This window comes from Scyliorhinus canicula, chromosome 2 (genome assembly GCF_902713615.1).
Source record: "Scyliorhinus canicula chromosome 2, sScyCan1.1, whole genome shotgun sequence".
Taxonomy (NCBI): domain Eukaryota; kingdom Metazoa; phylum Chordata; class Chondrichthyes; order Carcharhiniformes; family Scyliorhinidae; genus Scyliorhinus; species Scyliorhinus canicula.
This window is the reverse complement of record NC_052147.1, coordinates 95,913,638-95,941,215: the sequence shown is the minus strand read 5'-3', so window position 1 is coordinate 95,941,215 and position 27,578 is coordinate 95,913,638. Positions and strand designations below refer to the sequence as shown.

General features: G+C 48.7%; 1 protein-coding gene across 3 annotated transcripts in view; it reads left to right on the top strand.

Annotated features, from left to right (window-relative positions):
• Positions 1-6,763: 6,763 nt before the first annotated feature.
• Positions 6,764-27,578, top strand: part of ccdc135 (coiled-coil domain containing 135) — a 202,732-nt gene continuing 181,917 nt past the window's right edge. The window contains exons 1-3 of one of the 3 annotated variants that reach the window (XM_038783604.1): positions 6,764-6,916; positions 8,069-8,188; positions 21,398-21,519. In XM_038783604.1, coding sequence (XP_038639532.1) covers positions 21,404-21,519 — 116 coding nt within the window. In that variant the 5' untranslated portion in view covers positions 6,764-6,916; positions 8,069-8,188; positions 21,398-21,403. Of the gene's footprint in view, positions 6,917-8,068; positions 8,189-21,395; positions 21,520-23,629; positions 23,712-27,578 lie in introns of those variants that run through there. The other 2 variants (XM_038783594.1, XM_038783613.1) reach the window with 2 other exon arrangements.

Sequence of the window (27,578 nt, the reverse complement as noted above, 5' to 3'; positions counted from 1 at the left end):
ATAGGCCCCCAAATCCGAACCTTCCAGCCCCCCTGGAATGCCCAGGATCCACAGGTTCTTCCGACGGGCCCGGTTCTCCATCTCCTCCATCCTCGCTGACCACTTCTTATGGAGCGCCTCGTGCGACTCCACCTTTCCTGCCAGGCCCAGGAGTTTGTCTTCGCCCTCCGAGGCCTTTTGCTGAAGCTCTCGGATCTCCGCACCCTGAGCCGTCTGGGTCGCCATGAGCTTGTCCAGGGAGGCCTTAAACAGCTCCAGAATCTCTGCCTTCAGCTCCTTAAAGGAGCGCTGAAGCAGCTCCTGCTGCTCTCGCGCCCACTGCTGCGACACTGCTGCTTCCCCGCCCGCCGCCATCTTGCTGTTCCTGCCTCGCACCTTTCTCTGCTCCAAAGCCGATTTCTGACCGCTCCACTCATAGTCCAGGCCATCCACCGGTGGAGAATCTGAGAAGGAGTGTTCCCACACGGGGAAAAGTCCAAACAGCACCATTACGGCCCCTTAAAAGAGCCCCAAAGTCCAAATATAGCGGGAGCAACCGAACGTGCGGCTTAGCTCCGCATCACCGCAACCGGAAGTCTGTCCCCGCTTCTTCACTGGCCTTGGTGAGATCTTTTCACAGTTCTTCCCTCTGCTGCTAGAATTCAGCTTTCATAAAGGCCCTCAAGTCAGCTTGAAGCCTCTAAGCTGGCCCTTCCCCCGCTGCATGCTTGCAGAGGCTTTTGTCTGCTGCTGCTTCAGCCAAATCTTGCACTGTTTCTGAGGGTCTGATAACCAAGAGACATACCATTCCTGGGGGAAAGTACTCCTCCAACATTCACCTACACCTTTTCATCAAAATTCCAACCCGTGTTGCTTAAAAATGAGCTATTTTCTGTAACCTTGGGCAGGAGCTGCCTCTGTGTGACCACTCACTCCATGGGGCACACCGGAAGTCACAGCAAATTCTTCTTAAGCTACGCCGCTACAACTTCGAACTTGTCCACACGCCAGGCAAAGAGCTGATCGTTGTAGTTGCCCCATCCAGGTCCATTACCACACCATGTGAACAAAGTGACTTCATCTGCCACATAGAAGCGCAAGTGCAGTTGTGTGCTACCAACCTTCCAGCCTCTGACGAACGGGTGGTCCAAATTCGTGAGGAGACGGCCAAGGATCCTCTGCTGCAGCATGTAATGCAGCACCTTACCAATGGCTGGCGGAAGGGACAATGCCCCCAGTTCTACAACGTAAAAGACGACCTGACGGTGGTGGAGGGAATCCTTCTGAAACTTAACAGGATGGTAATTCCTCAGAGCATGCAGGCTATGGTGCTGGGCCAACTCCATCAGGGTCACCTTGGGGTTGAGAAATGCCGACGCAGAGCTCGGGAGGCGGTCTATTGGCCGGGCATCAGCCAGGACATTGCTGACACAATCCTCAACTGCCCCACCTGTCAGAAGTTTCAACCAGCTCAACCCAAGGAAACGCTGCAACAGCACGAGATCATGACCTCTCCGTGGTCCAAAGTAGGTGTAGACCTTTTCCACGCCAAGGGGCATGACTACGTACTCCTGTTCGACTACTTCTCCAGTTGCCCAGAAGTGGTGCAACTGTCCGACCTCACGTTGAAGGAGGTAATCAAAGGAGGCAAAGAAACGTTCGCCAGGCATGGGATACCGCTCACGGTAATGAGCGACAACGGTTCTTGCTTTTACAGCCAGGAATGGTCTGATTTTGCACAGTCCTACAACTTCCGTCACGTAACCTCCAGTCCCCACTACCTGCAGTCAAACGGGAAGGCCGAGAAAGGGGTCCATACTGTAAAGCGGTTGCTGTGCAAAGCTGCAGACTCAGGCTCCGACTTCAACCTGGCAATGCTGGCATACAGGGCAACCCCACTGTCCACTGGGTTGTCTCCAGCGCGGATGCTCATGAATCGCACTCTGAGGACCACAGTTCCAGCCATCCATGTTCCAGACCTTGATCATCTCACATTCTTACAGAAAATGCAGCAGTCACGGGCTGTGTTCATGTCCAGTTGCCTGAGGGCGGCTGGTCAGCCACAGCTGTTGTAATCAAACAAGTGGCCCCAAGATCGTTCCTTGTCCGCATGGCTGATGGCTCCCTGTTACGGCACAACAGACGGGCACTGCGAAGAGTTCCACATCCGCTACCTGACCGAAGTGCCCCGCTGCCTACGCTGCTTCATCCGGACGTACCCTACCACGAGGCCACCCATCTTCCGGCAATCCTGCCGGCCCCCGCGACCACCGCGATGGCAGCGATCCCACCTATCCATGTGCATGCTGCTCCAGATCCACCTCTGCGGCAATCGACAATAATTCGTTGCCCACCACAAAGACTGAATCTGTAGACTGAACTTTTGTACATTTTGTGACTTCATCGAATTAACCTCTGTAAATATTGTTTTGTTTGCCATGTATCTGCACTATCGACACCTTCCTATGTATATATGTTCATTTAGACACCTTTTGTATATCGTCAGGCATAATATAGATATATATACGCATGCACACCTTAGTATTTATTGATCTAAAAGAAAGGGGGAGTTGTCATAATATCCACTCATGTATATAATGAGGTGCAGACAGGCAGTGATTGACACACAGGATGACGAGGAAGCACACAACACAGTGCAGCCAATCACCAGACAGGACACTACCACTATAAAGCCAGAGGACACTAGGTTTCCCGCTCTCTCTGGACCCAGCCACTGAGACAGTCAGAGTCGACGAGCTGGCAAGTGCAAACACCATGCGGTAAGTCTGGTCAGGCTACTACTAGGTCTCCAGTCAGTTCAGTATAGTGTCGAGCCACAGCTGAATATGTTTATCAGTTCTATCGTTGAATAAAACAGTGTTGGATCTTCTCCAGTGTTAGACGTCTGTTTCTAGCTTCCCTGCATCGAGTGCAGTCCACATCGAACCAACCTGCCTAACACATCAATGGCCACGCTCAGCTTTATGAATTAGTCACCTGTAACTGCATCCCCGATCCGTGAGTGGACTCAGGTAGACCCTTTCCTTTCGAAAGTTCAGCATTTCGTCCAGTATGGGGGTCAGCATAGGCGGTTTCCAGGCGAGTTGCGGGCATTCTCGATGAAGATGTCCGAGTGTAGAAGTGCAGGACGGCATCCTACTGTGGGGTATGCGCATCGTCATTTCAGAAAGGGGCCAAAACGTGATTTTGGGGGACCTGCATTATGGACACCCTGGGCAGTCCAAATATTTGCATATAGCTATGTTTGGTGGCCCGGCCTGGATGCTGACATCGAGAGAGTAGCCCAGGAGTGTGGCATATGCCAGGAATACCCTTGAGAATGGCCAAGCGACCGTGGGCACAATTGCGGGCCAATTTTGCTGGCCCGTTTCAAGGCTTGATGTTAATTCTCCAGATCGATGTCCACTCTCAGTGGTTAGAGGTCCATAAAATGCTGGTAACAACCTCCAGAGTGACCTCAAAAGGCTGTATTTGCGTTGCTGCCTATGGTGCTGAGGTCCCAGGTTCGATCCCGGCTCTGGGTCACTGTCCGTGTGGAGTTTGCACATTCTCCCCGTGTCTGCGTGGGTTTCACCCCCACAATCCAAAGATTTTTTAAAAATATAAGTTTAGAGTATCAATTCATTTTTTCCAATTAAGGGGCAATTTAGTGTGGCCAATCCACCTACATTGCACATCTTTTGGGTTGTGGGGGCAAAATCCACGCAAACACGGGGAGAATGAGCAAACTCCACACGGACAGTGACCCAGAGCTGAGATCGAACCTGGGACCTTGGCGCCGTGAGGCAACTGTGCTAACCACTTGCGCCACGTGCTGCCTGCCCCCCCCCCCCCCCCCCCCCCCACCACAACCCAAATATGAGCAGGGTAGGTGGATTGGCCACACTAAATTGCCCCTTAATTGGAAAAAAAAAATTGGGTACTCTAAATGTGTATTTTTTAAAAGTTGCATTTGTCTTTGAGTGCACACGGCATCCCAGAGTGTTAGTTACTGACAATGGAACCATCCTTTGCAAGTGAGGAGTTCTCGGGATTCTTGAAGGCTAACGGGGTGCAACACATCTGTACAGCCCCATATCACCCAGCTTCAAATGGGCTTGCAGAAAAGGCAATACAGACATTCAAATGTGGACTGAAAGAAACAGGGCGAGATTCTCCGCACTCCCGACGGTGCGGAGAATAGCGTGGCTCGTAAAATTTTACGGCCACGCTGTTCCGACGCCCTCCCGCTATTCTTCCCCCCCCCCCCCACGCCCAACTCCCGACACGAATCGCTGCCGCCGTTTTTTTACGGCCGGCAGCGATTCACAGCTGATAGATGGGCCGAGTTTCCAGCCCTTTACGGCTGTTTTTACGAACGGCAAACACACCTGGTCTGGCCGTTCGTAAAAACGGCCGTAAACACTCGCATTTTATAACCATGGCACCGATTGGCACGGCAGTACCACGGCCGTGCCAAGGGTGCCATGGGCCCGCGATCGGTGGCCACCGATCGCGGGCAGCGGGCCCGATGCCCGCGCACTATTTCTCCTTCCGCCGCCCCGCAGTATCCATTTGCGGGGCGGCTGAGGGGCAACCCGGTCCGCGCATGCGGGGTTTCGCGCAAATGCGCGATGACGTCATCTGCGCATGCGCGGGTTGGCGTCTTCCAATCCGCGCATGCGCGGCTGACGTCATATGACGCGTCAGCCGGCGCTTAACGAAATTCGTTAAGCCCGTGATGCCGGAGCTTACGGCGTTGGGCTGCTAGCCCCGACCGGGGACCAGAATCGGTTCCCGGTCGGGAAGGGAGGGGCTGGCGTCAAACCCACCCGGGTTTGACGCCAGCCCCTCCCTTCCCGACCGCCAGCCTTACGATTTCTCCCCATATGGGAGAATCTCGCCCACAGTCTTCAGGGTCCAGAGACACGAAGCTGGCCAGGTTTCTGTTCTGCTACAGAAACACTTCGCATGCCGCGTCCGGGGTGGCTCCGGCTGAATTGCTGATGGGCCGGAGGCTTTGGACCCATCACAGTATGGTTTTCCCTGATATAGTTGGGAAACTGTGCCACAGCCAGGAGATACAAGGGCGTTGCCCCATTCCTCAATGACAGCTAGGCCCTGACTGGCTTGCAGGTGGCGCCAGTAGATCTCCAAACAATCGTCCGCTAGACAAGCCAGTATCTGTTTTTTAAAATCTTTTTATTAGCATTTTCAAAATTATATACATTGCTGTTCGTTTTCATTTATTATACAGTCACAAAGGTTCCTTCTTAGGTTTCTCTATTTACAGTCTGTTGCCATCTTGCTGGCTCAGCCTACAATCCTCCCTATCCCCCCCACTCCAGCTCCTCTCTCCTTGACCACCCCCCTCCCTTTCCAACTTTTACACTGCTGTTTCCCATTTTTTCCTTGCTGGGTCTTCCTACCTCACCTCCTCGCGCCCCCCCCCCCCCCCCCCCCCCCCACTCCCTGGTCCTCCCGCGCTTTCCTCTTTCTATCTTGTCCTGGCTATTTCCCCCTGGACAAGCCAGTATCTTATCAAATACATGTACAAAGGGGCAGCTCGGCAGCGCAGTGGTTAGCACTGTTGCTGAGGACCCAGGTTCGATCCCAGTCCCAGGTCATTTCCATGTGGAGTTTGCACATTTTTTCCCGTGTCTATGTGGGTCTTACCCCCTCAACCTAAAATGATGTGCAGCGTAGGTGAATTGGCCACCCTAAATTGCCCCTTGATTGGAAAAAAAATAATTGGGTACTCAAAATTTATTTTTAAAAAGTATAGGTGTAAGGTCACACCATGGAAAAGCACCTTGACCACATTCGGTCCAGATGACCAAATCTTCGTAAAGTTCCTCAAGGGAGGAAAGTTCCTCTCAAGGTAAATCTGATGCCTGAAGAGGCCAGAGCATTCCCCCAAGGGGTCCTGACACCGACATGAGAGATGTTGAGGCTGCAGATTCAGTTATGGAAATACAGCGCAGCAGCCTCAGTCAGGGCATCCGCCACGGCGTTCATGTCGGAAACGGCGTTCGCCCAGGTTTACACTGCCCGATCGATTACCATGAGTCACAGGAACATCACCGGATGCAAAGAGGATCTGTCGCCCTCCTGCTCCGCAGTCTTCGGAGGAATCTTCGGACTTTGTGGGGGAGGGATGTTCTAACCCACACGAGTCCTATGGGGTTGGAGCAATCAACCTCTCCCTGAGTAGCGCCGAATACGAGCTCCCCTGCTAAAGGGGCGGGGAACCCTAAATCATCCATAGATAAGTTCTGCATAAAGTCAGCCAGGTATGGTACTGACAGTTCAGACTTGATTGTGATCTGCTGTATATTGTAAATAATAGTTTGTTAATAAATCAAGTTTCTTCAATTTACTCGGTCTGGGTTTGTGGTCTACAAAATATTTAATTATTCTCCATCCTTGTTTTTAAATCCATCCATGGCCTTACACCTCCCTTTCTTTGTCACACAACCCTCCGGGGTATCTGTGCTCCTCTAGTTCTGGACTCTTGTGCATCCCCAAATCATAATCGCTCCACCATTGGTGGATGTGCCTTCAGCTACCTTTGGCCTAGTATCTCCTGCATGTGGTTTGGTGTTGTATTTCGTTTTATAATGCTCCTGTGAAGTGCCTTGGGATATTTTATTACATGAAAAGTGCAACACAAATGTATGTAGCTGTCATTGTTGTAGACACCAGCTGGCTTTCCTCAGAGTTGGCTCAGTACCAGAGGAGGAAGTGACTACAACACCCAGAGTGCCTCGCCCGTTGCTGGGGCTGTTGCTAGGGACTGGTTGTTAAGCTCTGGTTGCCAGTTAAACAGAGGTTTCCAGTCAACCTCAACAGGCCTTAGGCAGCGAAGAAAGTACTTGTCGCTTCGAGAGAAGGTCTCGGAAACCAACAATTTATACTGCCCAAGGAAACACAAAAGGTAAAAAGGACCATTATTTATGTACATCGCCCATTTATTTTTATGCACTTTCTCAGTCATGGAGCCAACTGTTAACCTGTGATTTGGTGGGCGAACCAATTATTTAAAATAACGTAACCTCGGAAGGTAGCTCGGTCCGAAAGTGCTGAGTCTTCGACTTCACAGAATTTGACACTGGGGCTGTATGATTTTGTCTGGAAAAAAAACCAAGGACGAGGTTCGACAAACAGTAATGATCAGGTTTGCGTTTTGCTGGTGGCTAAGGAATAAATATTGACCAGGACACTTGGCGAACGGCTCAGCTGTTTTTCAGATAACCAGAGAATATTTTACATTCACTTGAGAGGGAATACAAGGCCTTGTTCTAACAGCTAGTAGGAAAGACTCTGCTGGGGAGTCGGCCGAAATTAGGTGTTCCAGTCACAGAACCCGCCGTCTTCTTGCTGCAGAGGCAAGAATGCTGTCTGCCCACTGAACTGCAGTTGACATCTCCCGCCAAAGGCTGTTGAGAGGCTCTGAGTTCAACCTGATTGCATGGCCACCAGCTCTCTCATCATCCTCTACTCAAAGGCTCTTCTTTACATTGAGTCTAAACAGCGAGTGTCCACTTGCTGTTCAACCATGGAGGAAATTACAGTTGAGTCCTCAACTGTTCTATCCTCGTTGTTCACACACGCTGGGGAAAAAAAGCAGCAAGGACTTGCCTATTTAGTTCAGACTTTGAATTTGGATGGCATGTATTGTCATAGAATCATAGAATTTACAGTGCAGAAGGAGGCCATTTGGGCCATCGAGCCTGGCCCTTGGACATCTTTGGACTGTGGGGGGAAACCGGAGCACCTGGAGGAAACCCACGCAGACATGGGGAGAAAGTGTAAACTCCACACAGTCACCTGAGGCTGGAATTGAACCGGGAACCCTGGAGATGTGAGGCAGCAGTGCTAATTACTGTGCCGCCAAAAGTTTTTGAAAGTCAAAAACGTTCTCCACTTGTCCATCCTTAATTTACCGCAAAATGTGGTGATGAGCCTCTGCAGTTCATGCAGTGAAGGTATTGTGTTTGGTGTTGCGGGAAAGAAATTGCCCACGCAAAGTAAATATCAGGAAATCCAGCTTCGTGGAGTATTGCAAAACAGTGTACTTGCCTTTCAGGGAATTTGATGAGTGATGTAATTCAACTCGGCTGCAGAAGAGGTTCTGGTCTTTAATAAGGAGTTGTCCTAAAGAAGGAGTGAGACACAGTGAGACCTGAGGTTCAGGGACCTTGATTAGGTAAGCAAATAAATGATTGGTTGAATCATAGACTTTACAGTGCAGAAGGAGGCCATTCAGCTCATCAAGTCTGCACCGTCTCTTTGAAAGAGCACCCTATGCAAGTCCACACCTCCACCCTATCCCCACAACCCAGTAACCCACCCAACACGAAGGGAAATTTTGGACACTAAGGGCAATTTAGCATGGCCAATCCACCTAACCTGCACATCTTTGGACTGTGGGAGGAAACCGGAGCACCCGGAGGAAACCCACACATACACGGGGAGAACGTTCAGACTCCGCATAGACAGTGACCCAAGCCGGGAATCGAAACTGGGACACTGGAGCTGTGAAGCAATTATGCTAATCACTATGCTACCATGCTGCCCTATGCTACCATGTTGATGTGATGAATGTAAGAAATTGTCATATTTTCTATTTAACTTTTTTACAGTAATGTTATTAAAACCTGGGTTAAGATGCATGTAGACAGTATGACTGCTGTAGCGGTGATTAAGGTGTTGTAAAAGTGAGATGATCTATGATTTACAGGTGAAGTATTCTGCTAATAGAACTTGAGAACCATTCATTTGTTTATAGATAACTAGCTAATGGAATATTATTTAGGTTTGAAGGACCCCTGGGATGTAGATAATTTATGATGGGTATTGTGTTTGGTCTTGGCTAAAAAAGTCAAGGAACATCTTATATAAGAAGAGACAAAATAATACTTTATGCTTTGGGTACAGATGATGTAATTAATGGGAGCAGCCAGGTATGTATGAAGAGTCAGTAGGTCCTCGAACTCTAGTCTGAAAAGAGGTGTTTTACTTTAGTGCTGAAAGGTTCTTGCTCCAAATATTCTGCACAGAGGAAAGCAAGTAAAACCCTGGCCGTTAACTTTATCCGTGAGTGGCATTTAATATATATTAATTTGCTTAATTGAAATATACTGTCGGGTTTAGGAAATAAATTAATGTTTCTTCTTTTACTTAAGAACTGTTGTTAACTGTAAAGCTATTTCCTTTTTGTGGTTAATTCTGTGATTAAATTAAAGTTTGTTGGTCATACCTATTGGTCAGTGCTACCACTTCTGTGATGCAGGAACATTTCCTCACAATTTTACAAATTGAAAACAGTTGGGTTCTCGTTCAGAGTCCTAACACTTTTAAAAAATATATTTTTATTAGAGTTTTCTCCTTTACACAACAAAATAAACAAATCTGTACAATCAAATACAATTTACAAAAGCCCAACATTTGAAATGGCCTCCAAAACTGAAACCCCCTTTTTATTATATAGCATGTTTTCTTTATTGGTGTTTCATTATCGTACAAAGTCGGGTCATACAGTGACACATATTGCATAGGGGCTGGTTTAGCACAGTGGGCTAAACAGCTGGCTTGTAATGTAGAACGAGGCCAGCAGAGCGGGTTCAATTCCCATACTGGCCTCCTCGAATAGGCTCCGGAATGTGGCGACCAGGGTCTTTTCACAGTAACTTCATTGAAGCCTACTTGTGACAATAAGCGATGATGATTATTATTATCACTGCTATTCGGTTGCCCATACTTACAAACTTTCGATCGGCAGCTTTGGGTGGTGCTGCTGATCACCAGCTGAGCAGGATTCCTCGGTGGGCAATTAGGGAGGCAAAGACTAGAGCGTAGGACCCTTTCATCATAAAGAGTTCTTGCTAATCTGATACCCCAAAGTCTGCCACTTTTGGGCACAGCTCCACCCTCACTCCCCCAACCTTGGACATTGCCTTGAAGAAGGCTGTCCAGAACTGGACAAGTCTGGGGCATGTCCAGAACATGTGGGTGTAGTTGGCCAGGCCTCTCTGGTACCATTCACATTTGTCCTCCACCTCCAAGAAGAACCTGCTCATTCGTGTTCTAGTTATGTGTGCCCTGTGTATCACTCAGCCTTGTGCATGTGGAGGTGGACTTGACCCTGTTCAGTGCTTCGCTCCAGAGATGCCACCCTATTTCAATACCTAGTTCTTCCTCCTATTTTTCTCTTATCTTGTCCAATGGGGAGCGTGCCTTTCCCAACAGTTGCCCATACAGGTCCCCACAATTTTCCCCCTCCACCCCCAAATTGCCTGCGACCAACAGTTTTCTAATAGCGATTATGCATATGTCTTTATTTCCCTACGGAGGACGTTTTGGACTTGCATGTGTCGTAACTTGTTCCCCCTGGTCAGTTGTAGCCTCTCCATCAATTCTTCTAGCGTTGTCAGCCTGTTGTCTGTGTTGAAGACACTAACTGTCAGTGCCCCCTATCCTGTCTCCAACTTAAAGGTGGCGTCTATTTTGGTTGGCAAGACCCTGCGATATTTACAGATGGGAGCCATAGTGGACATTTCGGTCAGGCCAAAGTGTTGTCTTAGTTTTTTTTAAATTTAGAGTACCTAATTCATTTTTTCCAATTAAGAGGCAATTTAGCATGTTCAATCCACCTACCTTGCACATCTTTGGATTGTGGGGGCGAAACCCACGCAAACACAGGGAGAATCTGCAAACTCTGTATGGACAGTGACCCAGAGCCAGGATCAAACCTGGGACCTCGACGCCATGAGACTGCAGTGCTACCACCGTGCTGCCCCTAGTGTTGTCTTAGTTGGTTCCACATCCGGAGCGTGAGTGTCAACATTAGGCTTGAAGAGTGCTTGACCAGTGGGGATGTGAGCAATGCTGTGACCAAGGCGCAGAGGGACATCCCTGTGCAGGAACTTTCCATTTTTACCCATTCTGTTTCTAGTTCCTTTACCCATCCCCTAGTTCTTTCCGCTGTGGCTGCCCAGTGGTAATATTTCATGTTTGGAGGGGCCAGGCTTCTTGTTCTTTGCAATACTTTTTTGGGATCCTTGGATTCTTCCCTCCCCCATACACACAAACGCCATGATCATTTTATTTACTGTGTTAAAGTGGCCTTGGGGACGTGGATCGGTATGGATCTGAACAGGACCTGGGCAGTACGTTCATCTTGATCATCTACACCCTCACCACCAGGGGGAGTGGGAGTGTGTCTCACCTCTGGAGATCCATTTTTACTTCCTCCATCAGACTCCAGACTTGCCAGATTCCATTTGTGGATCCGTGTCCAGTCTTGGGCAATTTCGATCGCCATGCAGTGGAATTTCCTTCAGGCGTGTTTAAATGGCTGTACCTCCAGCTCTGCCTTCTCGCTTGCAGGTTCACTGGGAAGATTTTGCTTTTGCTCAGGTTGCGTTTGTAGCCCGAGAATGCTTTAACTCTTTCAGGAGCATCATGATTCCCTCCATGCTGCTTTGGGGGTCTGCAATGTAGAGCAGCTGGTCATCCGAATGGAGTGAGACTCTGCTCTCTCTCCTCTCTGGACCCCCTTCCAGTTTGTCACCGCTCTGAGTGTGATCACTTGTGGCTTGATTGCCAGGGCGAATAGCAGTGGGTCAGTGGGCATCTTGCCTTGTGCCTCTGTGCAGCTGGAAGTACTTAAGAGCTGATGGTGTTTTTTTTTAACGTGCTTTATTACAAACATATGTTTAAAAAAAAAGCAACTTGTACAAACCCACTCCACAAACTCACGGTCCTTAGTTTGTACAATTTTTCCTCTTTTTAAACCTTCCCTCCCCTTCCACGCCCCCGCGACCAAGTTCCTCAAACATTGTCATGAACAACCGCCACTGCATCTCACAGCCCTCTGCTGACCCTCTCAACTCAAACTTAATAATTTTAACTGGAGAAAGTCGCACAAGTCCCCCAGCCAGGCTGCCACCCCCAGGTGGATCTAGCAAGATCCTCCACCAAGCAATTAGAGAGGTGAAGGCCGCAACATTGGCCCCCTACCCTCCCCAGCAGATCCAGCACTTCCGATACCCCAAAGATCGCCATCATTGGGTCCTGGCTGACCGCCACTCCCACAATCTTAGATAGCGTCACAAAAACCACTTCCCAGTACCTCCTCAGCTTCCCACAACCCCAGAACACGTGGACATGATTTGGTGGCCCCCGCCCAAACTTCTCACGCTCATCAACCACCCCTTGGAAGAACCTAGACATTCTCGCCCGCGTCATATGTACCCTATGTGCTACTTTAAACTAGATCAAGCTTATCCTCACGCAGGAGAGGGTCGATTTCACCCCACACAGCGCCTCGCACCGCAGTCTGCAGCCTATTTCTTCCTCCTCCCATTTGTTCTGGATCTTCACCACCTGCCCTCACCCCCCGCTCCCCCAAACACCTGTACACATCCACAATCCTGATGTGGCAGGGGGATGGGAACCAATGCTGGAAGTCGGTGGGAAGTAATAATAATAATCGCTTATTGTCACAAGTAGGCTTCAATGTAGTTACTGTGAAAAGCCCCAAGTCGCCACATTGTGGCCTGTTCGAGGAGGCCACAAATGGGAACAGAAACAAAAGACAGTAAGGGGTAAAGTGTAAGGCAGAGAAGCCATAGTCAAAAATCAATAAGGGCCACAGTACAGGGTACAGTGACTGAGGACATCTCCGTGAATAGGCCCAGTAATACTAAAAGGAATAAAACGGGAAGTAAAAACATGAATGGAAAGCGAAGCAGAAGATTATTACATGAAGATATGGGTTCTACGATAAGGAAAATTAGGAGAAAAGTTAAAAGGAAAAATAACTTGGAGGTTACTGATAGAGGTGTTAAGATTCAAAACAGAGTTATAAAAGTCAACATAAGGATACTTTACCTGAAGGCTTGTAGTATTCGGAATAAGGTAAATGTGTGGATGGTGCAAATCATCGTGAATGACTATGATTTAGTGACCATTACTAAAACGTGGTTAAAGGATGGTCACAACTGGGAGTTAAATATCCAAGGATATTAAACTATTCATAAGGACACAGTGGATGGTAAGGGAGGTGGTATAGCTCTGTTATTTAAGGGTGACATCCGGGCAATAGTAAGGGATGACATCGGTGCTATGGAGGATAAGGTGTGCTTCTGTCAAAGGGTTTTTGTCTTATGGATGTCAAAAGGAAAGTTTAAGGATTACTTAGAGTGTTGTATTCTTTGGGGGGTTGTATTTGAATTGATGGTTGCTAAGATGTTTACTGTATGGTTTTAAAAAGGTTAACTGAGTTCATAGAATAAACATTGTTTTGCTTTAAAAAATACTTTTCGATTAATGCTGCATCACACCTGTAGAGTGGGCCGTGTGCTCCCCATACCACAAACTCGTAAAGGTCATGGGTCAGGTGATCTCCATGATATACTTTGGAGTTCTCTACACCCTGGCCCATAACAGCAATCAGTAGCTAGTGGTGTCCCTCAGGGATCAGTGTTGGGCCCACAATTGTTCACAATTTACATTGATGATTTGGAGTTGGGGACCAAGTACAATGTGTCCAAATTTGCATACGACACGTAGATGAGTGGTAAAGCAAAAAGTGCAGAGGATACTGGAAATCTGCAGAGGGACTTGGATAGTTTAAGTGAATGGGCTTGAATCTGGCAGATGGAATACAATGTTGACAAATGTGAGGTTATCCATTTTGGTAGGAATAACATCAAAAAAATGATTATTATTTAAATGATAAAATATTAAAACATGCTGCTGTGCAGAGAGACCTGGGTATCCTAGTGCATGAGTCGCAAAAAGTTGGTTTACAGATGCAACAGGTGATTAAAAAGGCAAATAGAGTTTTGTCCTTCATTGCTAGAGGGATGGAGTTTAAAACTAGGGAGGTTATGCTGCAACTGTATAAGGTGTTAGTGAGGCCACACCTGGAGTATTGTGTTCAGTTTTGGTCTCCTTACCTGAGAAAGGACATACTGGCGCTGGAGGGTATGCAGAGGAGATTCACTCGGTTAATCCCAGAGTTGAGGAGTTTTGGTTAGGAGGAGAGGTTGAGTAGACTGGGACTGTACTCATTGGTATTTAGATAAGGCGGATTTAATATTTGGAAATGAGGAAATGGCTGAGGCATTGAACAGTTATTTTGTGTCAGTCTTCACACAAATAGCATGTCAATAATTGATGGCAAGGAGGCTGTGGCAGGTGAGGATCTAGAAACGATCAACATCATGAGAGAGGTAGTTTTGAGCAAGCTAAGGGAGCTAAAGGGAGACAGGTCTCCTGGCCCTGATGGAATGCATCCCAGGGTACTAAAAGAGATGGCAGGGGAAATAGCAAATGCGTTTGTGGTAATTTACCAAAATTCACTGGACAATGGGCAGTTCCGGTAGATTGAAAAACAGCAAATGTGACACCACTGTTTGAAAAAGGAGATTCAAAAAAGGCAGGTAACTATAGGCCAGTTAGCTTCACTTCTGTAGCAGGGAAAACGCTTGAATCTATCATCAAGGAAGAAATAATTAGACATCTGGATAGAAATTGTCCCATTGGCCAGGCGCAACATGGGCTCAACCAAGGCAGGTCATGTTTAACTAATTTATTAGAATTCTTTGCGGACATTACGAACGCGGTCGACAACGGGGAACTGGTGGATGTGGTGTATCTGGATTTCCAGAAGACATTCGACAAAATGCCACACAAAGTCTGCTGCATAAGATAAGGGTGCATTGCATTCTGGGTAATGTATTAGCATGGATAGAAGATTGGTGAACTAACAGAAAGCAAAGAGTGGGGATAAATGGGTGTTTTTCAAGTTGCCGATCTGTGGCTCGTGGTGTGCCTCAAGGATCAGTTTTGGGACCGCAATTGTTTGCAATTTACATAGATGATTTGGAGTTGGAGACTAATTGTAATGTGTCAAAGTTTGCAGATGACTCTCAGATGAAATGAATGAAAATCGCTTATTGTCACAAGTAGGCTTCAAATGAAGTTACTGTGAAAAGCCCCTAGTCGCCACATTCCGGCGCCTGTTCAGGGAGGCTGTTACGGGAATCGAACCGTGCTGCTGGCTTGCCTTGGTCTGCTTTCAAAGCCAGCGATTAGCCCTGTGAGCTAAACAGAGTTGTAGAGTAAAGTGTGCAGAGGACACGAAGTCTGCCGAGGGATATGGATTGTTTAAACGAGTGGGCAAGGGTCTGGCAGATAGAGTATAATGTTTGTAAATGTGAAGTCACCCATTTTGGTAGGAATAACAGCAAAATGGACTATTATTTAAATGGTAAAAAAACATTACAGCATGATGCTGTGCAGACAGACTAGGATATCCTTGTGCATGAATCTCAAAAAATTGGTTTGCAGGTGCAGCAGTCAATTGGGAAGGCAAATAGAATTTTGTCCTTCATTGCGAGAGAGATGGAGTTTAAAAACAGAGAGGTTATGCTGCAGCTGCAGAAGGTGCTGGTGAGGCCACTCCTGGAGTACTGTGTGCAGTTTAGGTCTCCTTCTCTGAGGAAGGATGTTCTTGCTCTCGAGGGAGTGCAGCGAAGGTTGACCAGACTGATTTCAGGGATGGCAGAACTGTCATTGAGGAGAGATTGACTAGGTTGGGATTGTTCAGAAGAGTGAGGGGGAATCTCATAGGGACTTATGAAATTTTAACGGGACTAGACAGGGTAGATGCAGTGAAGATGTTACCAATGATGGGTGTGTTCAGAACCAGGGGTCACAGTCTGTGGATTCGGGGTGAACCATTTCGGACAGATATAAGGAGACACTTCTTCAGTCAAAGAGTGGTGAGCCTGTGAAATTCATTACCACAGGAAATAGTTGATGCTAAAACTTTGAATATATTCAAGAGGCAGCTGGATATAGCACTTGAGGAGAATGGGATCAAAGGTTATGGGGAGAAAGCAGGATTAGGCTAGTGAGTTGGATGATCAGCCATGATCGTGATGAATGGCGGAGTAGCCTTGAAGGGCCAAAAGACCTCCTGCTGCTCCTATCTTCTATGTATCTATGTACAGTTTTGGTCTCCTTACTTGAGAAAGGATGTACTGGCACTGGAGGGGGTGGAGAGGAGATTCACTAGGTTGATTGCGGAGTTGAGAGGATTGGCTTATGAGGAGAGGTTGCGTAGACTGGGACTATACGCATTGGAATTTAGAAGAATGAGGGGGGATCTTATAGAAACATATAAAATTATGAAGGAAATAGTTAAGGTAGAGACAGGAAGGTGTTTCAACTGGCGGGTGAAACCAGAACTATGGGACATAGCCTCAAAATAAAGGGAGAAGATTTAGAACTGAGTTGAGAAGGAACTTCTTCACCCAAAGGGTTGTGAATCTGTGGAATTCCCTGCCCAACGAAGCAGTTGAGGCAACCTCGTTGAATGTTTTTAAGGCAAAGATAGATGGTTTTTTGAACAGTCAAGAAATTAAGGGTTATGGTGAGTGGGTGGGTAAGTGGAGCTGAGTCCACAAAGGATCTTATTGAATGGTGAAGCAGGTTCAAGGGGCCAGATGGCCTACTGCTGCTCCTGGTTCCTAAATTCCTATGTTACATACCTAGCCCCGGATTGGCCACAATGCTCCCCACCTCTAAAGCCACTCTATTATTGATCAGCACCGCCACCCCCTTCGACTTCATGTCCAGCCCCGAGTGGAATACCTGCCTCGCCCATCACTTCCTCAACCTCACCTGATCCCTCAACTTCAGGGGCGTCTCCTGCAAGAACACAGCGTCCACCTTCAGGCTCCTCACATGCACAAAAACATGCGACCGTTTAACTGGCCCATTCAACCTTTGCACGTTCCATGTGACCAGCATGGTAGGGGGCTCCTCACGCCCACTTCCCTGCCGATCAGCCAGCCCCCCTTTTAAGGCGGCCCCAAGCTCTCATCACCTACCCCTTCAGACCCACGCTCAGATGTTCGCCGCCAACTCTCCCTCCCCAACTGCCCCACATCAACCACACATGTCAGCAACCTGCTTTTTCTCCCTCCTGGCAACCCTCACTTCACTCCTTTTAACTTAACCTGCCCAGCTTGCATGGTGGCCCTGCCCAAGGCCTCTGACTTCTCTTCAATCCTCCATTCCACCCCTCCCCAACCTAATCCTCCCTCCCAACCACTAACAAACAGAGAAACAAAAGGCATGCTCACCATCATCTCTCTCCAGTCAAATCTACCCCAAATTACCCACCCCTTCTTAAAGAAGGCCGCCTTTATCCGAATGTGCTTGGCCAGCTCCGCACCAAGTTCCCAGTAAATCTGTAGCTCACTCCCCTCCCAGATGCATTTGCCTCGCCTACCTCAGGATCTTTTCTTTATCCAGGAACAGATGTAGCCTCACCACATCGCACACAGCGCGTCCCCCACCTGCGGCCTCCTTAGTGCTCTCTGCACCTAATCCACCTTGAGGGGCCAGACAAAGGCTCCCTCCCTCATCAATGTCTCCAGCATGCTCGCCACATAATTGGCGGCCTCAGCTCCCTCAGTGCCCATAAATTCTGCAGCCTAGAGCAGTTCTCGAGGTTCTCCAATTTATCTCTGCCTCTTCTGGCTGCTGTTGCACCTTTTGCTTGAGTGTATTACGCGTTTATTGGAGTGTATTAACACGCCTCCGTTTAAAGGCCGTGTGCTTAACACTGCTACAGCTCTGTGTGTGTATTTTCAGCTCGGAGTCGCCAGGTGCCGTATTTAGACACCTCACAAGTATTTCAAGGTCAGGTTCAAAGTAATAAAACTATACACCGATTAGTAAGTTCAAACGATTAATATTTATTATACAAATATAATAAATACGCATGCACACACTAAAGACTAATACTTATTTCTACTATTAAACGACTAAATACTTATCTAAGTAGGAACCAGCAAGGTCAGGGGACAAGGCCTTTGTTCCTTCCTGGGCTGCACCTTCTGTTCGCTAATAGTCGAATAATGTATAAGCAATGCCGGGTTCACGTAGCGAGCGTCGTTTGGCACTTACTGAACGATGGCTGGTGCTCAACGGCTAGTGATGGGAGACAGGATCAACGGCTGGAGTCGGAGTCAGGATACAACAGCAGATCTGGGCCGGAGTCAAAACAGCAGTCCAAGCCGGAGCACAAAAACAGCGAGGCCGGAGCAAAACAGCAACGGAGCCGGAGCACAACAGACAGAACCATGTGCGGGGTCTACCTTTATAGGTCCCCCAATGTCCGTGCCTTTTCGGGGTGGGCCTTTACCTGCCATGTATCGATTGGGCCATTTCCCAATCGATATCTTACAAATCCCCCAATCTGAGGGTCTCTTCTCGATGGGTGGGGCGGTCTCTAGGGTCTTTTGTGATGGATACTTCTGGTGCCGTTTCGTCTGGGCGTCCACTCAAAGTATCCATTCAGACCCAAATGTTGCTATTGTGTGTGCCCAGATCTGGATTGCCTCATTACTATGCAAAGCGTTTTGCTATTTACACCTTTGGTTGAGATCTTTCACCTGGCCATAAACTAGTTTCGATACGTGCAGAATGCTAATTAGCCTTTGCAGACTGCTTGTCCTGGCTAAGACTGTTTTCTCCCTACAGTCTTAGCAGTTCTCCATTTTGTTAGCCCAGTGTCCATCTTAGGTGGCTACACTGCTCAACACCATCCCCATCTCTGCCTCCAGCAAGGTCAGCCAATCCTCGTCCTCCACCACTGACTCCTCCACCTTGTGGATCGCCAAGCCCTGAGACTCCTGCCTTTGCTCCACCCCCTCAATCGCCTCCCTGAGCAGCTCCAACACCTTGGCCAAATCCTCCAATGCCTCTTTCCTCAGCTGCTGGAATTTGTTATGTAAAAACACCACCAACTGCTCCATTAACCACTGGGCTGGCAGCGTTGTCCTCTTGCCCTCCGCCGCTTTCACCTGTGTTGTGCTATGAAATCATTCCTGCTCCAACTGCTCTCGCTTTCTCGTGGCATATCTCTTCCACTGGTCCATACTCTGACCTCACCAGACCTTCCCGCTTGCCCTCAAATACCACACCATTTGGGTGGGGAAGGACAGAAAAAATACATCTTGAGCAGGAACCACCAAATGTGTTACCACTCACTCCTTGAATGCCACCGGAAGTCCCCCACCCAGCCTGCCTTACCCCCAGTCAGTCCTTCTCTCTCAGGTGTGTCTCTTAGAGGAAGACTATATCGGCTTTCATACTTTTCAGGTGGGCGACTACTTTGGATCTTTTCAGTCGGCCGTTAAGTCCCCTGACGTTCCAGGTGACTTTTTTTACTGTCTCCACCTCCCCACCCCCCCAACCACAGGGATTAACCATACTTGCCTTGTAGATGCATCTCTGCACTCTGGGGTTTCCCTTTGTTCGGCGGTCATCCAAAATGACTGCGGTCACCATACTCCCCATGAAGATAGGCCCCTGGCTCCAGAGTTGTTGCCCTTTGTCCAGGGACCATCCAACATGGCCACGAACTATGTGTGTGAGCCCCTGTTGGGATCCAAAAAGTGGTAATTTTTAAGGTTTCCTCTTGTGTAAACTGGGCCAATAGTTAAAATTAATACCAGGGAGAAATCGTACTGTAATCCTTAACTAGAAGACAGAGGCAGAGGCAAAAGAGGCAGAGCATTGGTCGCACAGTTCCTCTTATCCTCCGATCTTTCACGGCTCTTTTGGGCGGTCCCAACTCGGGATCTAATGGTCATAGGATTTTGATCACCCTAATCGATTCTGGCCAATTAGGGGCAGGTACCTTGATAGCTGGGCGGGTCCTGGTTGTTATTGTCCAAAGCACGTATGCACTCCCAAATGAGGTGAATAGGCGCCTCTGAGTCTGTTACTACTGTTATGTTTTAATCTGAGTCCCATTGTCCTGGGGATATCTGTGATTGACCTCTAGCAGGTCTGTATAGGTCTGGGTTACTTTTGCCAATACACACAAACTGGGTCTTGTATGTGTCCCAGCCTGACCACAATTAGAACATAGAACATAGAACAGTACAGCACAGAACAGGCCCTTCGGCCCTCGATGTTGTGCCGAGCAATGATCGCCCTACTTAAACCCACGTAACCCGTATACCCGTAACCCATTAACCTTACACTACGGGCAATTTTAGCATGGCCAATCCACCTAACCCGCACATCTTTGGACTGTGGGAGGAAACCGGAGCACCCGGAGGAAACCCACGCACACACGGGGAGGACGTGCAGACTCCACACAGACAGTGACCCAGCCGGGAATCGAACCTGGGACCCTGGAGCTGTGAAGCATTGATGCTAACCACCATGCTACCGTGAGGCCCTTGAATTCCGTGAATTCCGTGAATTCCCATTATACTTTGCGGGCGGCCATTTTAGATGGCCAAAATAAATTGCCCTTTAGTGTCCAAAGGTTGGGTGGGTTACAGGGTTAGGGTGGTGTAGCCACCTGGGGTGGCCATGTCCCGATTTCAAAATGGACACTTGCAAAGAGTAGCGGGAAAGTTGGACAATGCTAAGAAAACAAGCAGGTGCAAGGTTTGTCTGTGGATTGGAGTTTGCACCTCCCAGACAAGACCGATACTACAAGCCATGAGCATAGTAATGGGCTATTTCCGGGGACAAAAGAGAAACATTTAAGCAATTGGTACCAGGGCAGACTCCCCGGCGCCAGTGGAGACTAAAACAAAGGCAGGCCAACGGTCACCTAGGACCCGCCCAGCGATCAAGCAACGGCCCCTTTATTGGAGAAAATCAATACAGACGATTAGGACATGGTCCAATTAATTGGGGCCAAGTTCATAGCCCGCCCAAAAGGGCGCAAAGCCCCTTTGGGGTATAAAAAGGAGCTCCCAAGACAGATCGCTCTCTTCTTCACCTTCACCTTGGCTCTCAGCGACGAGAGACCCACCAAGCACCAGCCAAGTAAGTCTAAAGTCAACGCACGCTACGAGATAGGCGCTCCTAGCTCCTATTCTATACCAGTTCGATGCCAGCAGCCTCAGAACCGGACAACGACTATTGTTCCTCTGACTGAGTGGGCACCCGAAGCTAAGTATCGGCTTTTAGTAATAGTTGTAGTTTAGCGAGTAGAGTTTGTGATGAGTAATAATTGACTGTGTGTGTAAATAAATGTGCATTGATTTCAAACTTACTAACTGGTGTATCGAGTCTTTGATCAGTATTCAGTTTTGAACCTTGTGGCGGTTTCAAAAAAGATACCTGGTGACTCTTGAGCAAACATAATTAAAACAGAGCAAATTAAGGAGAGCATAACGAGCAACAGTGGGGATTGGACCTATGTGGGTTGGTCTTTAGATGTGCTTAATGGCCTCCTTCTGCACTGTAGGGATTCTCAGGGATTCTATGATAGAGCTGTAATCCTAAAATTATAAAAATTATATAGACATAAAATTGGCCCTCACTCCCCTGAAAAAACTGTTCCTGTCTCACTCTGTAGAACGTAATGGAACGTCTGGGGGAATCAGATGAAGAAGATGAGTACAGAGACAATTTGGATGATGATGACAATCCACCCAAGAAGTCGAGAATCAGGGAATTGATCCCAAAAATAGATCAACTGTAAGTAAGATTAATTTCTGTTTTCATAATGTATCATGCACATTTTAGTTAACTTGATACATGGAATATACATCTAGAGGCAACACAGGAACTTTGTAATATCTAACAAGAAATATATAATATAGAATCATGTAACGTTTGCGACACAGAGTCCACTGTAAAACGAGCCACCAGCCGAATCTCACTTTGCAGCATGTGGTCCTTAGCGTTGCAGGTTGTAACATTTGAGGGTCACATCCGACACCTTTTAAATGAGTTGAGCGTTTCAAAAAAGAGAGAGATGAGTGTCCTTGTTTCCGGTGTTGAGGTCATTGCAGCAGGCTGTCCTCCCAGGATGAGGAGTGATTGAAAACACTGGTTGCAGACTTCCGGTGGCAGCCATGGAGGAGTAGGTTGCACATTTGATAGCTCCCACCTGTAGTGGACTTTTGGATCTTTTTCCCCCCAGTTTTTTCTGGATTTTATGGGATAAATCGATGAAGAGTGAGACAGAAAGGAGAAATCCCCCTCCGGTGTATGGAGAATTGGACCAGGAGTGGCCGTGTGAGATGACAAAGTCCTATAAGGGAGACCCAAGTAGAGCTGGTAACACGGGACAGCATGGCGGGGCAGCAGGGCCGTGGGGAGACAACACAGTGTTCGACGGAGCAGCTGGTGAAGTTTTTCGAAGATTGCTTCGCTAAGCTGAAGAAGGACACGCTGGACCCGATTATGGCTTTGATTGATCAAGTGGTTCAGAATCAGGAAACCCACGGGAGAACAATCCAGGAAGTGGAACAAAAGTTGTTCGAGCAGGAGGAGTATATAACCGTGCTGGAAAGCAAGGTGGGGATGATGAGCGACCAGCAGAAAAGAATGCAGGAGAAGCTGGAGGACCTGGAGAATAGGTCCAGGAGGCAGGATCTCAGAATTGTTGGCCTCCCTGAAGGCAGTGAGGGGTCGGATGCGAGGGTTTATGTGACGGACATGTTGGAAAAGTGGCACAGAGCCCTTGTGAGGAAGCCCCGAGCGAACGGGCCACCGAGGGCCATGGTGGTAGGTTTTCACCGTTTCATGGACAAGGAACATGTTTTGCGGTGAGCCAAGAAAGAACGGAGCAGCAAGTGGGAGAACTGTGAGTTGCGCATCTATCAGGACCTGGGAGCGGATTTGGCCAAGAGGCGAGCTGGGTTCAATTGGGCAAAAACGACCCTCTTTAAGAAGGGGGTGAAGTTCAGGATGCTGTACATGACCCCGTCTGGGGGTCACACATGAGAAACGGGACTTCTACTTTGAAATGCCAGACAAAGTATGGACCTTTATTAAAGAAATGAGGCTGGAGGCGAATTACAAGACACTGAAGCCTTGGGGAAGTACTGTGGCGGCAATTTGTTGTACTGAATTGTACAAACTTAAGTAGCGCTATGTGAAATAATGGGCTGTGTGGATGGTTAAAGGTTACTTTGTCTTGCAGGGAGCTGGTTAGAGGGGGGGGGGATGGGCTTTGAATTTGGTTCTGCTTTTTGGGTGACTATTTTCCTCAAGTGACTGTTTCTTTACTGTGTTTTCTGATGTTTGTTTACTGGGGAATGTGATGCTTTTAAAGGGAGCGAACAATAGGGAGACAGACTGCTTGGTGCCAGGGCGGGAGCTACCAAATCAGCATGGGTCAGCTGACTCTCAGAAGCACAGTGGGAGGTAAGCAGGTGTTAAGCTGGAGCTTGCATTGGGGGATTGGGTTTCTAGTGTTGTTGCTAGAGGGAGTGGGTGGGGGGCGGGAGCTGCTTTGCTGACAGGGGAGGAACTGTTACTAGGGAACAAATGGGAGGTTGGGTATGGCGACTGCCTGAGTGGGGACTCGAGGAGAACGAGAGGACTGAATGGGCCGGTCAAGAGGGCTTGCATGTTCATGCATTTGAGGGGGCTGAAGGCGGACGTGGCAATGCTACAAGAGACACACCTAAAGGTTACAGACCAGATGAGATTGAGGAAGGGGTGGGTTAGCCAAGTTTTCCACTCAGGACTGGACTCAAAGACCATGGGGGTAGCGATCTTGATCAGCAAACAAGTGGCATTCAAGGCAGGGCGAATCGTCTCATACTCTCGCATTGATTTTTTTTGTTATGAGCAGGGCGCTAATAGTGAAGGTGGTGGATACTGAGTACTCGGCAATCGCAGTGTTGGATTATGCCCCGCACTGGGTGGATCTACAGGTTAGTGTAGAGAGAGGGCAACGCCCGCTGTGGAGACTGGATGTGGGGCTTCTAGTGGATGAAGCGATCAGAATTACTGGGAAACAAATGATCCGGGGCGGGGGGTGGGGGGCGGCGGGGGGGGGGGGGGGGGGGGGCGGGGGGGGGGGGCGCTCTGCAGCAACGGTCTGGGCAGCTTTGAAGGCAGTAATCAGAGGGGAATTAATCTCGATATGGGCCCACAGAGAAAATGTGGAACGGGCTGAGAGGGACAGGTTAGTTGAGGAGATACTCCAGGTGGACAGGAGATACTTGGAGGCCCTGGACGAGGGGCTACTGAGGGAGCGGCAGAGGCTACAGGCGGAGTTTGGGCTGTTGACCACAGGGAAAGCAGTGGAACGGTTGAGGAAGGCGGGGGGGGGGGGGTCTATAGGTACGGGGAAAAGGCAAGCAGAATGTTGGCGCAGCAGCTCAGGAAAAGAGAGGTCGCCAGGGAGATAGGTAAAGTAAAGAGTAGTGATGGTAATACTGTCCTGGACCCAGTGGGGGCAAATGAGGTGTTTAAGGACTTTGATAGTAAATTATATGAGTCGGAACCCCCAGCTGGGGTGGAGGGGTTCAGGCGGGTTTTGGATGAGTTGAGGTTCCCGAGGATGGTGGAGGACCTGGTGGAAGGGCTGGGACCTGAATTGAGATTGAGGAAATAATCAAGAGGCTGGAGGGCATTCAGTCGGGCAAGGACCCGGGGCCTGATGGCTACCTGATGGAATTCTATAAGAGGTTTTCAGAGATATTGAGCCCTCTGCTGGTGAGGACATTTAACAAAGTAAGAGAGAAGGGAGTCCATCCTCCAACAATGTCACAGGCCTCGATTTCATTAATCCTGAAACGGGAGAAGGACCTGGAGTAATGCGGGTCATACAGGCCGATTTCTCTACTGAATGTGAATGCCAGACTGCTGGCTAAGATACTGGCCACAAGGATAGAAGACTGTGTCACGGGGGTGATAAAGGAAGACCAGTCAGGATTTGTTAAGGGCAGGCAACTCGAGGCCAGTGTTCGAAGGCTTCTCAATGTTATTACGATGCCCTCAGAAGGAGAGGAGGCGGAGGTGGCGGTAGCAATGGATGCGGAAAAGGCTTTTGATCGGGTGGAATGGAATTACCTGTGGGAGGCACTGGGAAGTTTTGGGTTTATTGAGGGCTTCGTTGACTGGGTACGGTTGCTCTATCAGGCACCAGTAGCGAGTTTGCGTACGAACCGGCTGAGGTCGGGGTATTTTAAACTACACCGAGGGACGAGGCAAGGGTGCTCCCCTCCCCGTTACTGTTTGCTGTGGCCAGAGAGCCATTGGCCATGGCGTGAAGAGCCTCCAGGAACTGGAAAGGGCTGGTTCGGGGTTGGGGGTGGAGCACCGGGTCTCGCTCTGCGCAGATGACCTGCTCTTGTACATTTCGGACCCGCTGGAGGGATGGGGAATTAATGCAAATCTTGGGGAATTTGGCAATTTTTCAGGGTATTAATTGAACATGGGGGAAAGCGAGATGTTTGTGATCCAGGCAAGAGGACAGGAGAAGAGACTGGGCGAGCTGCCGCTTAGAATGATAGGGAAGAGCTTTCGATATCTGGGAATCCAGGTGGCCCGGGAATGGGAGGTACTACACAATTTAAACCTATCCCAGTTGGTAGAACAAATGGAAGGGGACTTTAAGAGATGGGACATGCTCCTGCTATCAGGGGAGGATATTGACCGTGAAAATGACGGTCCTCCCCAGATTTCTGTTTATCTTTCAATGCCTCCGCACCTTCATCCCAAAGGCCTTTTTCAAGCGGGTGAATAAGATTATTTTGGGCTTTGTGTGGGCGAGTAAAACCTTGCGAGTGAAGAAAGTGTTGCTGGAGTGCAGTCGGGGGGAGGGTGGGTTGGCGCTGCCGAACGTCTGAAATTACGACTGGGCGGTTAATATCGCCATGACTAGGAAGTGGGTAGTGGGGGAGTGGTTGGTATGGGAGCGGATGGATGCAGCGTCATGTAAAGACACCAGTTTGGGAGCATTGATAACGGCACCTCTTCTGTTCTCGCCGGCCTGATACTCCACAAGTCTGGTGGTGGCGGCTTTGAGAATCTGGGTGCAATGGAGGAGATACAAGAGAGTGGAAGGAGCATCGATTTGGACCCCAATTTATAATAACCATCGGTTTAAACCAGGTAGGCTAGATGGCAGGTCACGGAGTTGGCAGAGGGCAGGAGTTAGAAGAATGGGGGATCTATTTATAGACGGGAGCTTTCCCAGCTTGAAAGCTTTGGAGGATAAATTTAAATTGCCAGCAGGGAATGGTTTTAGGTATTTGCAGGTGCGAGACCTCCTGAGAAAACAGGTGCCGGCCTTTCTGCTGCTGCCACCAGGATGGATACAGGATAGAGTAGTTTCCAGTATCTGGGTGGGAGAGGGGAAAATAACCGATATTTACCAGGAGCTTTCGGAGTCGGAGGAAACTCCGGTGGAGGAGCTTAAGGGCCAGTGGGAGGATGAGCTAGGAGGAGAGATAAAGGTGGGTCTATGGGCGGATGCCCCAAGCAGGGTTAATGCCTTCTCATCATGTGCCAGGGTTTGCCTGATACAATTTAAGGTAGTCCGCCGGGCACACATGATAGCGGCTAGTTTGAGTATGTTCTTTGGAGTAGAGGAAAGGTGTGCGGGAAGCCCAGCAAATCATGTACACATGCCCGAAGCTTAGAGGGTTTTAGCAGGATTTTGCTGAGGCAATGTGCACGGTGCTAAAAACATGGGTGGTGACGAGTCCAGAGGTAAGCGATCTTTGGAGTGTTGGAAGATCCGGGAGTTCAGGGGGAAAAAGAGACCGGCGTCTTGGCGTTTGCCTCCCTGGTAGCCCAGAGATGGATCTTGTTAATGTGGAGGGACTCAAAGCCCCCGAGTGTAGAGACCTGGGTTAGTGACGTGGCTGGGTTTCTCAGTCTCGAGAAAATAAAGTTCGCCTTAAGAGGGTCAATGTTGGGATTCACCCGGAGGTGGCAGCCGTTCATCAACTTACTCGGGGAAAATTAAAATGTCAGCAGATGCAGTATTCCAAAGGGGGGTGAGGGGGGGAGGGGGGGGGGGGGGGGGGGGGGGGCGGCGGATTGTTGTTGTATGGTTGAGGTGAGTGAAGGTTGGGCTGGGGGGGGGAAATGTTTATTTTACCATGTTGATGTCATTGTTTATGTTACTGTTATAACATTTTTTTGAATACATCAATAAAATATTGTTTAAAAAAATGAAAACACCGGTTGCATTGTCAGCAAAGATCTTCTGGTGGACCCATACAGAACCTCCAGGCTTAGGATTTCCTCTGGGGAGCCACATTAATGTTTATTTATTTATTATAAATTTAGAGTATCCAATTCTTTAATTTCCCCAATATTAAGGGACAGTTTGGAGTGGCTAATCCACCCACCCTGCACATCTTTGGGTTGTGGGGTGGGACCCACGCAGGCATTGGGAGAACGTGCAGACTCTACACGGACAGTGTCCCGAGTCGGGATCAAACCCGGGTCCTCAGCATAATGAGACGGCAGTGCTAACCACTGCACCACCTTGACGCCCAGGTTCAGTGGAATGTTTTTTTGGGGTTTTGCTATACATAGTATAAATACACACAGAACAAGGGGCTGGGTACCTGGGTGGTGCCCCTAATGCTGTTTACATTTTGTTATTTATTTACATGAGTTTTGACTTTGGACCTTTTCTTCTTCTTGTTCTTTTGTCCTCCTTCCGTCTTAATGTATTCGTTATGGCCGTTGTCTTCCCCTGTGTTACCTACACTGCTTGTGGTCCCCTCTCTTTTATCCCTCCTGGTCCTCCGTTGTTTTTCCCTGCCCCCTTCCTC